We start from the raw sequence: 14,954 nt of genomic DNA, 5'->3' as shown, positions 1-14,954 counted from the left end.
CTATTTTCAAAGGGAGGCCTAAAATTTTTTCTGCTTCCAACAAGAAAAGGAGACCTAGATCCGAGGCAATTCCTATAAATCCGAAGAAATGTACGGTGAGACACGTCTAGTCACCTGTGGTAGCTGTTTAGCGATGTCACCGCCCACAAACACAGCTTCTAAGTAAACCCACAAGTTTTGCACTATCATCCAGTTCTCAATGATGTCGGAAGTGTTAGACAGCTTCTGAACCCAACCCTGAATGTCTTTCTTGAACGGTGCGTTGTACCTGAACACCAAAGAGAAGAGGTTCAAAGTCATTCGCTATTCTTGCAGTCTACTAAAGCGTAACTAACAAAACGTGCGCATGGTACCATAAGATACTTCGTGTGAAATAAAGTATACATATGTGCTATTTGCTGCATAGTGAGTTCAGCATTCTACAAGGAAGCTATTATAATTTGAGACAAAATTGCCCGAATCTCTTCCTGAATTCACAGCTGCCCACTTTCTTCGAGATTGCTAACAACGAGGTTTGTAACGGATATTTTCGATAAATTGACCTATTCTTCTGGCGTTAAATTTGAATTTCCTTTTTACGTGATACGTGATCTGCTAGACAGCCATGAGCTGTTATCTAACATAAACGTGAAACGAAAATCAAACTTTTTCAACGTAAGTTTGTGACCGTTACCTGTTATTGTAAATGCCAAAAAAGGGTCAAATTGTAACGTCCGTTTTAGTTTCTGTAGAGCATTACCGTGATAGCCTTGGCCTCTCTTTACAACCCTCCGCAATAAATTACTTTGGACTGACACTGTCACCTATACATCTACTTTGCCTGTTTCTGATCAACTCGGTGTTAAACGCACGCAAAACTGTATTAAAATTCACTAATCAGTCAGTTAAGTAAATGTTATCTGACTTGGTGCATTACCTATTGCTAAGCAGTGATCCCAGCACCATTAGACTGTCTTCCAGTAGTGAGATGATCTCAGTTGTTTCACTTCCCTTCAATAGTAACTCTCCGCGGTTCTTGAATCCTGCAAAGCTAAACGCTTGTGACTTCCACTCTGCTACAACCGCGCTCAGTTTAGCTTCAATGTCCTTCTCCTTGACGGCCGAGATGCATATGTCCTAAAATGGGTGGCAGTTTGTGAGAACTTAAACACTAGTTGTAAAGCAGTTTTTAACCATGATAAAAGTATTCTGTTCCTTTAAGTTTGAGTTTCCTAAGTCCTGTCATTAAAATTTAGTAGATCACGTCCGACATGGTCTGACCAATCAGAACAATTCAACAGTTTTTTCCTAAGCCAACCAGCTGAGAACTTGAGCCAAACTTAAATTGGGTTCCTGACTTTTCCCGCGCTTGGCACAGTCGCAAGTTTTTCGCACTCCCGCCACTCACTGCAACATTTTCCCGCGCTTGGCACTCACTACAAGGTTCTTCCATAATCTCTGATTGGCTCAGGAAGCTACATGAACGCGACATGAAATGTGGATGCATAACATGTGATTTACTGACCTCAATGTCTTCTTTGTTTTCTAGCAGTGGCGCCTCCATGATATTCCTGAGCAAAAAGTTTTCTGATTCGACATCAAACTTGTGCCCTGTGACTGTAGCTATTCGGTCCCAGTGGCGCTCTTTCATAGCTTTGTTGGCCATCAACTCCAGAAGAGGGCAGCACTCGTTAAAATCGTCAATCTTCTTCTTCAGTTCGTTGAACGCTTGCCATTCTTTAAGGGCTTTAGGCAGCTTACGACACCTGATGTATTATACCAAAACGTTATAATGTTCGTCCGATCAACGTAATTGTTACTCTAGCAATCTAGAAGTACGTTAATATAAGTGTCGAGTGTTAATAGTCCTAAAGCATCAAGACTTCGTATTTCTCTTATTTTTTGCACACGCCAAATGAGGGTACTGTTCACCGACGAAATCAGATAAAAAATGTTATGGTTTTCAGCGTCAATAGTCTAATCGTAATGTTTAAAAAGTTTGAGTTTGATCGTCAAAGGCGCAGTCTTCACTATTCGCCATAACGTTGAAAGGTAGTCTGCGTCAAGCGAGAGGCCCATACAGGCAGAACTTATCCCGGTTTCTGTAGCCAGTACCCATTTAAAAATCTGCAAGTGGAGAGGCACTGTGAGAGTTTAGTGTCTCACTCACGAAAAGAAAACCAAGGGCCATGGCAGGGCTCGAATCCAGACCACTCGATCCGAAGTCCAGCGAGCTAACCGTACCTTGATAAAGGAGGATCCCAACGGAATTAAGATCATTCCACTGAAATAGAACCTGCCCTGAGATTTTTGTGAAACTTTGCTTATTGATTGTTTATATTATAGGAACTTAAATTTTGAAATAAAAATGAGGAGTCCCCGTGTTCGTTTAGGAGTAACAGCACCTTGTTTATACCCAATAAATCCTTATAATAGCACCATGACTGTAGTCACGATTGCTTGCTAATTTTCCGACGATTGTTTTTTTTCTACACTGACAATTGGTCCATATTTATTTTACACAGAGAAATTTATTATTCAATTCAAAACAACAGAAAAAAATGATAGGTCACCATACTCGTTTGCGAGAAAATGACGATTTACCTCTATGGCGAGGTCCAGCCGTAAAGAAAAAGTCGCCATTTTTTAATACGCGCGCGCTAATCACTCGTGAAATTATGCGCAGTAGGGATGCGCAATGCAATACTGGGGAATGACCTTAAGAATTAGTATCTCGTAAATGAAAAAATATAACCTTGAATGGCAAACGAACTCAACGTTTGCGATCAGTCGTCAAAGATAGACACAAAAGTTTGTCATAAATTGACAAAATATTCCTGATGTTGGAGACCTTGACTCTCAAAACGTTCCCCACCATACTGTTTTCTATCAAAAAAATCTATCGATAACAATAACACTACCGTAGAACAATGCTCATACAACACCTGTTTTGAAAGTCAAGCAATTCGTTGTTGATCCTCTCTATGTCGACTTCAATCCACAGGATATCATAATAGCCATTGACGCCATCTATCACAGCGTTGTACAGTCCATACAGTTTCTGTAGCAGGCCTAGTTCTTTTTTGGTACGAGCTAGTTCAGGATACTCCGTCACAGTCAGACCAAACAACTGTTCACCTCCTGAGTAAGTGGTGTATTTACGCCACAAGGCGTCAAAACGACTCTAAAAACGGAAAGTCAGCGTTGAGCATTAACGCGGTTACACCTTTTATTTGATTAATAAAAAATATAGCTGCTGCAAAAAGACTGTTATGTCAACACTGAATGTTATTGGCGTTTGCAACATGGTGTAACAAGTACATGTACAAGAATAATTCGCTCTTTTCTTTGCGAACCCAACTTAAAGCAGCGAATTCCAAACACCTGTAAGACAGCTGACAAATTTTCAAGGAAAAAAGCCAACGTCAAATGGTGAAGCTTAAGTCCAGTTTCAGTTCTCCCCATATTGTGATCCTTTCCCCCTCCCCCCCCCCCCCCCGCTCTTTAAGACTCTAACTCTAAGCGTGATGTGCTTCTTTCACTTTTCAATTAAACCATTATCACTTGGTTTGCGCTTATCGGATTCAAGCTCAAATTCCTGATAGCTGTCCCTACAAGTACATAATCACCTGAAACGTGTTCAGTCTTTCACTGGCTTCTTGAGGAGTGATGCCACTGACCATCGGACCAGCCTGTGGCAGATTTACAGGAGACATTCAGAAGAGCGGGAAATATTTGACATTCAAAAACTCTTAATCACAATGATTCCTGAGATTATTTACTGTATTACATATTAAGCGTGGATATCAGTGTGGTAAAGACGTGAGTAAAATCCATACAATCAGGAAAGTGATAGTCATACAATATCAGTCTAATCAAATATCGCTTTGTAATTGGCTCAGACCAATCGGGTTGCGCGTTTTGTTAAATTTAAGTTAAATTTCTGAGGATGAAATAGCCCGCTTTGTTTAAGAAACCCAAAACAAAAATACCGAGCGAAAAACAATCAAGTGTTGGGGTTGTTCAAGCGATTTTTAACACAAACAAACAAACCCAGGAGTTTCATTGAAGAATGAGGAGGCAAAAGAGCTGTCAGCGCGGTTACAGTAGTTTACTCGCTCGAAGCCTCGCTCAATAAGTATTAAGTATTAAGTACAGTATCAAGAACTCGCTGTTAAAAAAAAAAAAAAAGATATCAGGTCCTGAACCCGTAATAATCTACATGTATACCTCGTCATAGTCCCCCATGAAGTTAGTGGAGTCCTCACGGAAGACCACAACTCTCTCCAGCAAGTCAGCTTTGAATTGGGGCTGAATCTTTACCAAGTGACCCTGTACTTGGCCCTGTAACAAAACGAACCACGATCATCTTAGTGCTCAGTCGAGGTTAGCTTCTAGAAACTGAATCGCTTTATACACTCATCAATTTGCCGTGTGCATCTTTAGCTCTCAGTGAAAGCAAATGTTGATCAGTAACTGGGACAGATCCGTGAATTTTTTGTTGTTGTTGTTGTTTCATCTCAGAATAAAACATCGTAAAGAGCCTTATTGGAAACGTAAGAGGCATTATACAATTACTCACTGCCTGAGCCAGAAGTTTCTCAAAGGAATATCTAAGAGTGTCGACTCCTTCCACTTCGTCACGAGCTACAGATACCTCGAACTTGTTCAGCATTCCATAAGCTTCCTGTTATAAAGCAAACACACAATGAACGATCAGCAAAGCTTCTCCTGAAGATCACAACATAACTATTCTGCAGTAGTACCTCTATCGGTCCGAGGATCATGTCAATCCTAATCTCGTTCTGTCTTATATCCTCCAAAGCTGCCATGGCATTTCTGACGTCCTCCAAGTCGTTGATCTGCCGTCCGAGTCGCTTACTGTACTCGGACACGAATTGCGTGATTTCGTCCATGCGCTGTTTATACTTGTTGTTGATGCTGTGGCCAAATAAAAGTTTCCACGCCTTGATCTCAACTAGTAGGGCAAGCTTGAATGGCTCTTTAAAAAGAAGACAAAAACACTTATACAGGTCATCTCGACTGTACGTTTCCGGATTGTGCTAACCTAAAGAATTCGCTGTCAGAATTTTTTAACGTCAGGCGGGCTTGTCTCACCGAAAAAACGCTCAACTGTGTGAAGTTGAACTTTCAAATATTCCATTCCTAACGGCGGAAGGTGAACTGGATTTCTGATGGTAAAATGGATTTCTGATGCTAAGACACATTTTCGCTCTAGACATCATTATAGAAGGCTCGTTTTTTCTACTATAAAACTAGTTCAATTATTTTACAAGGATCTCTTACCTGAGAACATTTCAATAGCTCCGTAGCCAACTCTGAAGGTTGTTTCTATGTTTTCAATCTCTTGCTCTATGCCCTGATATTTCAGAATCTCTGCCTTGAATTCTGAAAGAATGGGATCTGAAGCAACGAAATCCTGTACGTGTACATAAAGATCAAAATTAGAATCGTTTAAGGGGTAGTGTGGTTGTTTCAGTAAGGTTGCCACGTTTTCAGCGCAGGTGGAAGACTCAAGTACCTTTTACTGAGTTTTCTTACTAAACCACATGCAGTTCAGCAATCACAGAGAACAATTCGTACAAGTAAGCGGACTGATACCTAAATTTCACGGAAGACGCAGATCAAGATTTGGAATTGGAATCAGATTATACAAATAATTATGATTCGGGCCAGAGTTGAGGTCATGTTGTAAGAGCATGAAGTCTGTTAATTACGTGCAGAAACTTGTGTTTATTACGACTGTTTTGTAAAAACAAATCATTTATTTCAACTTATCAGAGTAAATCAAAAACTCTCATGGCTCGAGTGCGAAACTTTGCTAGCGCTTCTCATCAATGTAATAGGTTAACAGTGCTATCTGAACACAAATGTGATTAATTAGATGGGTATAATTTGTTCTTAGGTTGAATTCCAGAGTAAGTGAAAACGCTGGTCAGCATCATTACTCACAGCTACGGCTTTCTGCTTGTCCTCATCCCAGACTGAGTGGAACTGTGTAAAAGCGTCCAGACAGGTCATGACCTCAGCCTTGCAGGAACTTATCACTGAAGTGAGCACCATAAGTAGTTTGATAATGTCCTTGTGTTCCGATACGCTCTTATAGTAGTTTTTCAGCTTTGATGCAGGAATCTCTTCTTCTGTGGTTGAAAAGGACGTCTAGATTAGTATTTATGTAACTAATAATCAAAGGTTTAAGAGCTTGTTCACACTGCGCCGGAGAAATTTGACTAAACGTAGCTTCATTTCTACGGTTAGGCCTACCGTCCACACTAATCCGTCACGAAAACGGAGCCTCTCGAAAACGCTCTCCAAATTGGAGGAATTTGCAAACGCCGGCTTTGCGTTTTAGTGTGGACAGCAAGACATTTTAAAAACGGAACTTTTCCGAAAAACGATGACGCGACGATAATCATGTGATTTTCTTGCCATAGTCTTCCTCAAACACAAATCGAAAATGGCTGGGTTTTTCTTGCTGCGTTTTCAGAGTGAAGTTCATATTCCAGAGTGAAGTTCAAATTTCAGAGTGAAGGTCAAATTTCAGAGTGAAGGTCAAATTTCAGAGTGAAGTTCAAATTTCTCCGGCGTGGTTATGACGGGACCTAAGTGTCAATTGCTCTTCTTTTTGTTAACGCATGATTAGAGCCCTTGAATTGAATTGTTCTCTCTAACACAATCCTTTGAAGATTTTCCATACTTATGTTACACACTTCCACCGTACGTCCTTTAAAAGGGCGTTCGGCGGAGTGAGTAACACAAGTATCGAAATAATGTAAAGCACGATCTAAATCGGAATAATACATAATACTCATCGATGTATGGTTTGCACGACTACTAACAAAGTATGTCCAGTATAAAACAGCACAAATTCTTCATTTTTGGCCAACAGCTGTTTTTATAAGAGTAACTGAATTTGAGAGTCAAGATAACCTTGAAAAGGGAATTACATCTATTTTGAACCTGGAATTTTGTTTAACGTGTGATTAGCAGCGTTGGAGTGAATCATAATAAAATCTTTCAAGATTTTGGATACTTGTGTTAAACACTTCCACCGTACGTCTTTTAAAAGGGCGTTCGATGCAAATGAGTGACATAAGTATCGAAATAATGCAACACACGATCTAAACTCGTAAGAATATATAATAATAGTTATCGAAGTATGGCTTGCACGTGTGCTATCTCTAAACTACGCATGACAAATGGAAAACAGCACAAACTCTGTTCTTGTTAGAGTTAAATTTAAAAGAGTCAAAACAACCCTGAAAAAATATATTTTGAACCTAGAAGTGTAACTCCATTCTAAGTTAAAATTACTCCTCTAATAATAAACCTAACTCCACTTTAGGAGTTAAGATAACTCTTGCTATGAAGTAAAACTCGATTCCGGATTTGGAGTTAAAAATAACTCCAAAAAGTAGCTATGTTTGGCCAATAATGTTAACTCAGTCTTTTAAGTTGGAGTAACTCCTTGACTGAAAAATAGTGTTGATACATGTATAGTGCTACATGATGATGACAACTACTAGGTCACCGTCTAATGGATAAAATTGGCAGTAGTACCGTCAATTAGAAAGCCAAGGCTTTAAAGGGGCTTAAGCACGGCACTTTGAGTTACTTACGCCACGTACAAAATTACCTTTAAATTGAAGGGACCAGAAAACAGTAGTTTACTAAGATAGAAAAACACCAAAGAGATGATAATAAACCATAAAGGAGCAAGGATGGCTAAGGGTGGAGGAGACTGACATGGATTACAAACGACGAACTTGAAAACTTTAGGCTAAACTTTTCAAGATGCGTAAGCCGTGAAGTAGTTCCTTTAGTAGCTGAAGTAGCTGAAGTAGCTCCTCGATTTCAAGGCAAGCCTCAAGTTACTGCAGTTCTTTGTTTTGTAACCCAGTTACTGTTTCTTTTCAACCCGGCTACTCACTAGATTCAGTGGCTCTCACAGTCCTTTTGATGTGACCTGGTGTGGAATCGTTCTGTGGATTAATTTCCATCTGTTTGAATCTCTTCTGTCCCCATTGAGCCACAGACCGGGTAACATCCAGCACAGACTGCGCAGCTTTGTTTAGAGTTTGTTGTATATCGTCCAGGCTGGGATGGATAACCTGTGCACAAGGATATGGAATTTATCGCTCGGTCCATAATTATAGGTCAAAAGTGAACTGACAAAAGCAGTCTGTCCTGAAACCTCAGTAAACCTGAACCAAAGTAATATGTCTTAGAGTTTTATGAAGTTCGTGGTGTTTTTCTGTCTTTACAGTACTGGGCTTGATTGTGAGAGTGCGTAGCTATGCTTTACCGAAAGTATTCTAATTCAATAGCAAGTATAGCTATCCCGGGGGGGGGGGGTACTCCCATATGCAAGCTATATGCCGCTGTGAAGGGTATGGTTTTCAGGCAGTTTAGTTTGGGATAGGGTATAGAAACCAAACAGTCTTGGTCTGCAATAGGTATAATTTACCGGAAAAGTGGCTAGTGCATAAATAATTTAGTCTAAAACGGGGTTCTTTACTCGGGGATGAAACTCAGAAGTGACTTCTTAAGATATTGGTTTAGTTAGCGTATGTTGGACAATATTAGCGGTTACGTTTCTGCGTGGGAAATAGCTAGTCTTAGATAGGGTAGGGGTTTGTGGTGCCTAGTCTAGAATAGGGTTGAAAAATAAAGCTGATCATGGTCAAGTATAACGTTTCAGTGTCCCAGCGGACACCCCTACCCAAAGATTTACAGAGCACCAACCCCCAATAAAGCTATAAGCAACTGATTGCCTGGTTTAGATAACCCGCATCGTTACTTCAAGAGGCAAACACTCTACTTTGAATATCTAACTATTACTAAAAAAAATTGTGAGTTAGTGTAAGTAATTAATGCAATGAGTGTCAGCGCTAAGAGCATGACGCATAACGCACCACTTGTGGAATAACCAGAGTTATGTCTGCCTTGAAGAAGGGAGCTTTGCTGAAAGCGTTTGTTGGGAAACCTACAGATGCCGAGAAAGTTCCTTTACCATACGATGACCGCGTGATACTAAATAACATAGGGAGAGAAGTGCAAACAACATTAGCAACAAGGAATATTTTTCAGTTTCAAGCACGTCTATTGGGTCGTCACGCAATGTCACGCAGCACTTCTCAAGTTGCCTAGGACGTCGCGTGACGACTAACCAGCAGATACTGAGAAAGTTCCTTTACCATACGATTACCGCGTGATATTAAATAACACTGTAAGAGAAACGCAAACAACATCAGCAACAAGGAATTCTTTTTCAGTTTCAAGCATGTCTATTGGGTCGTCAAGCAGTGTCAAGTAACAATTCTCAAGTTGCCTTGGACGTTGCGTGACGAATCAAGCTAAACGCACCTGGTACAAAACAGTCTGCGTTTCATTCCATCCAAAGCGTTTCTTGTAGCACGCAGAAGAGCCTCGAATGTGCGATGATTAAAGTACAAAATCAGCTCATCTATTTCCTCGTCAATAGTTTTTTCGTCGGGTAGCTTGGACGACTTCTCTCTCTGTCCATCCTTGTCCTTTTCCCTGCTCTCCAGTTTGCGATCCTTCTCTTTGTCTGTGGCTTTGGATGACGGAGACCTGGGTCCCAGTGCTGATACACCTATGCTTTCCAAGCTCTCGAGGAAGATACTGGCTAACTCATGGACGGCTTCTTCCACGCACAGACTCATGTGATCCAGGACTTTGCCAAGAGGTTCGCAACGTTTCTAAACAACATAAAATAGTGTTACAATCTAATAACGAGTTTTGTCAAGGCAATCGGTATCGAAGCCGTTATTTGGGTTGTCACGCTCAGAAATATGAGCATTGCCATGGTTGCCAGACATCTCCTTTCAAAATTCCCTGACTTGTCCCTGATAAAAATAAAATTTCCCTGATTAATAAATACAAAATTTCAGATATAGTAGCTGCTTCTAGCCTCCCTTTGCAGCCGCCGTTTCCACCCATTCATTAAGGTTACCGTATACCTTCACGGGTGTCTCACGTCCAAGCGATGTAGCGCGTTCGGTTTAAGCTGTAGATACCTAAACCCCTATATCAAATTAAAGCTTATAGAGCTGGCTATCAAACCATACCAAAAATTTTGAAATAAAATGAAGTGCCGATTTTTTCACGGCCACTAAATGCGAGCGTCCTAATCACCTTTTGGAAGCTACAAGTCAAAGCGAATTTTGTTTTTCACCAATTTATTTTTTTCCCCGGTTTCAGGACAAAAAGCGCTAAAAAAGCGTGTCTGCGTTTTGCCACATTCAATTGCAGTAAAAAGTTACAGAACATTTTCAAAATAGGACTTAAAAAATGTGAAGTGATCGTACAAAAATTGCTCTCGGAGAAAAAATATTTCGAAATAAACAATTCGCAGACACGTTTTTGTTTTTTATATGTTAATCTAGCTACTGTCCAAATTTGAGGGCAATCAAACAAATCCCCTTTGAGTTGTAACTCTTTAAAGTGTCTGCTTCAAGCGAAAAAATTTATTCGAGAAAACAGCGCTAAGAAAAATCTCTTGCTTCGCAAACAAACCCCGCCCACAAACGCCTTCAACTGGGTTCTCAGATCACTGAGCCAATCAGCGCTTGGAAAATTTACTACCATTAACTCGCGGTGAAATTTACGCGTGAATCTCGAAAAAACCCTTGAGTTTCGCAATGCGCTCAAGGCGGAGAGATAATTTTTCTGTAGCTCGGTTTTTCTTGAAGCTGGTCTGGCAAAATGGGGAAGACGAAAAAGGATACGAACGCTAGAGTGGCTGGGCGACGAGAACAAACTGAACAAAAGAAAGCGCGGCGGAGCAAATGTGCATGGATAATATTCCAATGGATCTCAATGAGTTGGGCGATTCATCGGTATCGGACTCAACAAAAGAGTCAATGTACACGTCGCTGTTATAGCTGTCGAGTTCCCAAACTTTTACAGAATCTTTCTCTACTCTTGACTCGATCTTTTTGCCTGCTTGATACGATAGCTATAGCTTCATCCGCGAGGCCAACTTTCGCTTCTTCACTCATTGATGTGTTTTCATTCGTTCTTCGCTTTTTCGAACTGGTAAACAGAGTTTTCCGTGGTCCATGTTTACTTATAACTTAATAGAATTACATCTAATACGAAAAATGCTTGGATCTGAGTAGCCAGCCAATTCGTGGTATCCATATATTCCCGCGAAAGTAGTCTCGGTTGATTGCGTACACGTTATAGGGCTGTCAATCAAGAGGGAACTTTACTTCCGGCCGTAACGTAAAACCTCCATTTCTCCGCCAATATTGAGTTTTTTTCAATTTTGTTTTCAGAAATTAGAGATTACTCTTCGACCATTACTTTGAACCAAAAATCCAAATTTGAAGAAAATTGCCGATCTGAAGGTATACTGTAACCTTAAGACTGATAAGCTGTCAAAAAAGATTCCTTCTTCTAAAAAAAAAATCGTTGAGATCACATTGCTCCCAAATTAAGTTATTGCATGGAGAATTAAATTTGCTCTCTAGTTACCGCAGTAAAAGCGAAAGTTTCCTTAGCTCATCATGTGATAACTGACTCTGAATAATTTCTTAAAAAACCGCTTCAGAAGGACCGGAAGGCGAAAAAATGCAACACATGAGTCGATTAACGTTTCATTTAAGGTAGTATGGTACCCTCAATATGGACCAAAAAGTTTGTTTAAATATGGTGAAGAAAGATCAATTGTGTGCTATTGCATTCAAGAAGAGAAATTAAATTTCTAGAGTTTTACTCAAAATGGTTGCTATGGAAACCAGCCACAGCCTTTTGAAGAGTGTTTTATAGTATTGACGCCAACACTTCCTGCTCTTTTACAAAACAAGAATTGACCGTCAAATAAGCATATTACGTAAGTTTCTGTTTTGTTCTGTGATATGAACCTAAGTTTTGACAGTTAACTCTTATTTTCAGTGCTTTTTACAGCTTTATTTGGAAATAACCTTATTTTTTACCACACCCAGTGGACAAATCATCTCATGTCACGTGACAGACCTTAAAATGTTACGATTTGTTTAGTTTATATCATCACGACACTATTGGTCTTTGATGAGCTCAAGTTTCAGAAATTCTACTTAAAAACCTTGCAGAAAGTAGAAATGTTGGCGCGAAGTCAGTCGGTACAAAAGTAAACTTTTGAGAAAAATGCACTTTAAGTTTCTTACACGAAGTATAAGGCATTTAACGAGCCACAAATAGTGGGGAGGTGCAGATTGGATCTCGGGGGAGGGGGTGCAATGGTTGTTCTATTTTGTAAAAAGTTACCGCAGTTGTGGGAAATATTCCTTGTCACAAGGGAAATGAATGAGCCTGTGATGGCAATTCGAGGCAAAGCTTTTCACAAATAATTATACCAATCGAGTTGTGCATGTCTTAAAAGTTTTTTCTAAATAGTTTCGTTCATATAAGTTAAAAATAATCTATATTTTTGGTCACGTTCTTATAGTAAACAGTCGTTGCTATGGCCGTTGCCACGTGAAAAAACTTATACCACTGTGTACTTTCCTTAAATTTCACACTCATCTGGAAGGAAATTCGGCAAGATCGTTTCAAAATGTTTTTGACAAGTCCTCAAGGGTCTTAAGTCTTGTATTTCCAAGAAATTGAATTTTCCATGAACATCGCCATATTTTAGGGTACCATACCCCCTTAACTTTATTGGGATATTCAGACCAAGATGTAATTTAGATATGCAATTTTCAGAGCTTTATTCATAACCCTCACAGATTCGAACACATAGGGTGGTCTGCCTGTGCTCTAATTTAAACATTTTTGTAACTTTGAAAACCACAACAATGAACAGTGAAGAGGAAAACGTCAGCGTAACAGTTGCAACTAGGCAGGAAAAAAGCCAACAATCCGTCACAACAAAAGCCAACAAATAAAGCTGCAGTACGTTTTAAATTCAAAGGCCTGATTGCCACCAACAAAGGTGTTCCAAAACAGACAAAAACCTATCACATCACAGGGACATTTTGGTGGAAAACAAGAAATAAACAGCATCCCAACACTCCAACAGATTGATGAGAGGAACGGCTGGTTCACTCAACACAGAAAGACACGCAGGTTAAACGTATATTATCAATGCATAAAAATAAGCCTCCTATTAACAAGACTATTGGTAAGACATTTAAGAGAGAAAACGCGAACGTTTTACGTTGACTTCTCTTGTCCCGTTTTCAAGATGGTGGTCCCGCCACTTACCCGCAACAAAATTCAACAAGAATACACGATTACGCGCGCACAAAACTAAAACAGATATTGCACACAGACAAAAAGTAACAAAAAACTGTACACACGTACACTTAGATAGCGAACAAAAGTGATATCAGGCCTGTTTCTGTTTTTTTGCCTTTCTTAACCTCTGTTGCCCTTCTTCAATGGCGTAATCTGAATAGGCTACTCGAAGGGCTCGCTCGTTGCTATGTGACGTCACACTGGCAGTGTTGAGTCGGTCACGAATCAATACCGGAAAACAATAGAGTCACCCCGTCCCTGCTGCCTTCTTTAATACAAATTCCAAATTACATTACACTGAACAAGTATGCAAGTTCCTGCATTTCGAATGTTTACGCACCTTGCATGGCTTAATACTCCGTCATTTGACGGGACGCTTCTTGGATCTTATGAAGGAAACCTATTTGCTCTGATTATCCATCTTGTTTTGAATGCCGCAGAAGTTTCACGGGAGGAATGAAAATAGCACGCGTGTTGTATTTCCCATTTGACAGCCCTGTCAAATGGATAACCGCAAGCGACCTCTCATTGGCCAAGGTCTCGGAAACCGAAATGCCAAATTCGGAAAATGATCCCTCGCCTGTGACAACAGACAAACATTTCCACTTCGTACAATGAATACGACGAGAGAAGACGAGAAAAACCAGCAACTTAACCTCATTATCAAGACGCTGGGAAAGCGAGGAAAGGAATCCGAACAATGGAAAAACGCCGACCAAGATTACTGGAAGATGAGCTTAAATTTGCTTTCGGAGATTTTGAGCAACGCTTCGTCAACAGGGTCCATCGTGCTTCGACCTTACGGAAGCGCGGTTGAAGATTTAAAGAGCGAAGAAGCTGATGACTTTGGAGATGTGGATATAATGATGTTTCCAAATTCACATAACTTGTTAATCCACGAGGAACTGATCGAATATTTACCCCAGAGTCCGCTGTTTGTCAGAATCAAGGGAGTCCATCACCCTTTGTTAAAGTTCTGCTGCGTGGAAGACATGGACTACGTCTCTACTACAGCTGTAAAAGATTCCCATGATTTAATCTACGGGGATATAGGCAAGTCGATTGCTAGTACAGCTTTTGAATTTCTTTCACGCGAAGAACCTTCCTGCCCTCCGCCATTCACTTGTCGCTACAAGGACAGCAATGACAGTCCTGCGGTAAAGTTTAATGTATTGCTCCCGCCTGATACTGACGTACACTACCCCTCAAGGAAATTACCAATGAAAGAATCGCTGCTAAATTCTTCAGAGTTCCCAGCAAAAACAACGCATGTACAAGAAAGTGAAACAAATCTTGACAGGAAAACAGAGCAACAGAATGAAGATATCAGCGAAAATACAAGTGGCTTAAAAGGAGAAGAGCAGCCGTTACGGCGCACGGCAGATGTAACGCAAAATCCAAGTTACAATAACAAAGATGGCAAAACACACAAAACAAAGAGAATCAAAGGAGTGGAATTCTTGTGTACACACATGTTCCCTAACGGCAGTGAGAAAGCAGAACTTCGGAAAAATTACGTGGAAGCCGGAATTGATTTTGTCCCTGCATTAAGATCACCAGGATGGCCGAAGGTTGCACAAGAATGGATCAGAAGAGAGCGTAAATGGCCTTCCTCTGAGATAGTGGGCAGTGTGATTAGGGATGGTTTTCACTTGGTGGTGAAGTCCCCCAAAGTCGGTGGCAATCCAAATTGCGACTTCAGAATTTCC

The 14,954-nt window shown here is 40.3% G+C and overlaps 2 protein-coding genes across 2 annotated transcripts in view; one reads left to right on the top strand and one right to left on the bottom strand.

Moving 5' to 3' along the window:
• The window catches only part of LOC145492943 (dynein axonemal heavy chain 8-like), a 69,427-nt gene that overhangs the window by 35,622 nt on the left and 18,851 nt on the right, over window positions 1-14,954 (bottom strand). Inside the window, exons 18-30 of the mRNA XM_081472321.1 lie at window positions 9,367-9,722; window positions 8,916-9,033; window positions 7,931-8,111; window positions 5,953-6,140; window positions 5,287-5,419; window positions 4,746-4,981; window positions 4,562-4,666; window positions 4,210-4,323; window positions 3,609-3,671; window positions 2,925-3,163; window positions 1,505-1,745; window positions 917-1,116; window positions 115-268 (exon numbers count right to left, since the gene is read on the bottom strand). Of these exons, the coding sequence (XP_081328447.1) occupies window positions 115-268; window positions 917-1,116; window positions 1,505-1,745; window positions 2,925-3,163; window positions 3,609-3,671; window positions 4,210-4,323; window positions 4,562-4,666; window positions 4,746-4,981; window positions 5,287-5,419; window positions 5,953-6,140; window positions 7,931-8,111; window positions 8,916-9,033; window positions 9,367-9,722 (2,328 nt within the window). The remainder of the gene's footprint in view (window positions 1-114; window positions 269-916; window positions 1,117-1,504; window positions 1,746-2,924; window positions 3,164-3,608; window positions 3,672-4,209; window positions 4,324-4,561; window positions 4,667-4,745; window positions 4,982-5,286; window positions 5,420-5,952; window positions 6,141-7,930; window positions 8,112-8,915; window positions 9,034-9,366; window positions 9,723-14,954) is intronic.
• LOC145492938 (uncharacterized) overlaps window positions 13,592-14,954 on the top strand; it is a 4,409-nt gene continuing 3,046 nt past the window's right edge. Inside the window, exon 1 of the mRNA XM_081472314.1 lies at window positions 13,592-14,954. This exon is cut by the window's right edge and continues 3,046 nt beyond it. Coding sequence (XP_081328440.1) covers window positions 13,860-14,954 — 1,095 coding nt within the window. The 5' untranslated portion in view covers window positions 13,592-13,859.

This window comes from Orbicella franksi, chromosome 7, assembly GCF_964199315.1.
Source record: "Orbicella franksi chromosome 7, jaOrbFran1.1, whole genome shotgun sequence".
In the NCBI taxonomy this organism is placed as follows: Eukaryota; Metazoa; Cnidaria; class Anthozoa; order Scleractinia; family Merulinidae; genus Orbicella; species Orbicella franksi.
The sequence above is the reverse complement of the archived record's forward strand: the minus strand, read 5'-3'. Positions and strand labels throughout refer to the sequence as shown.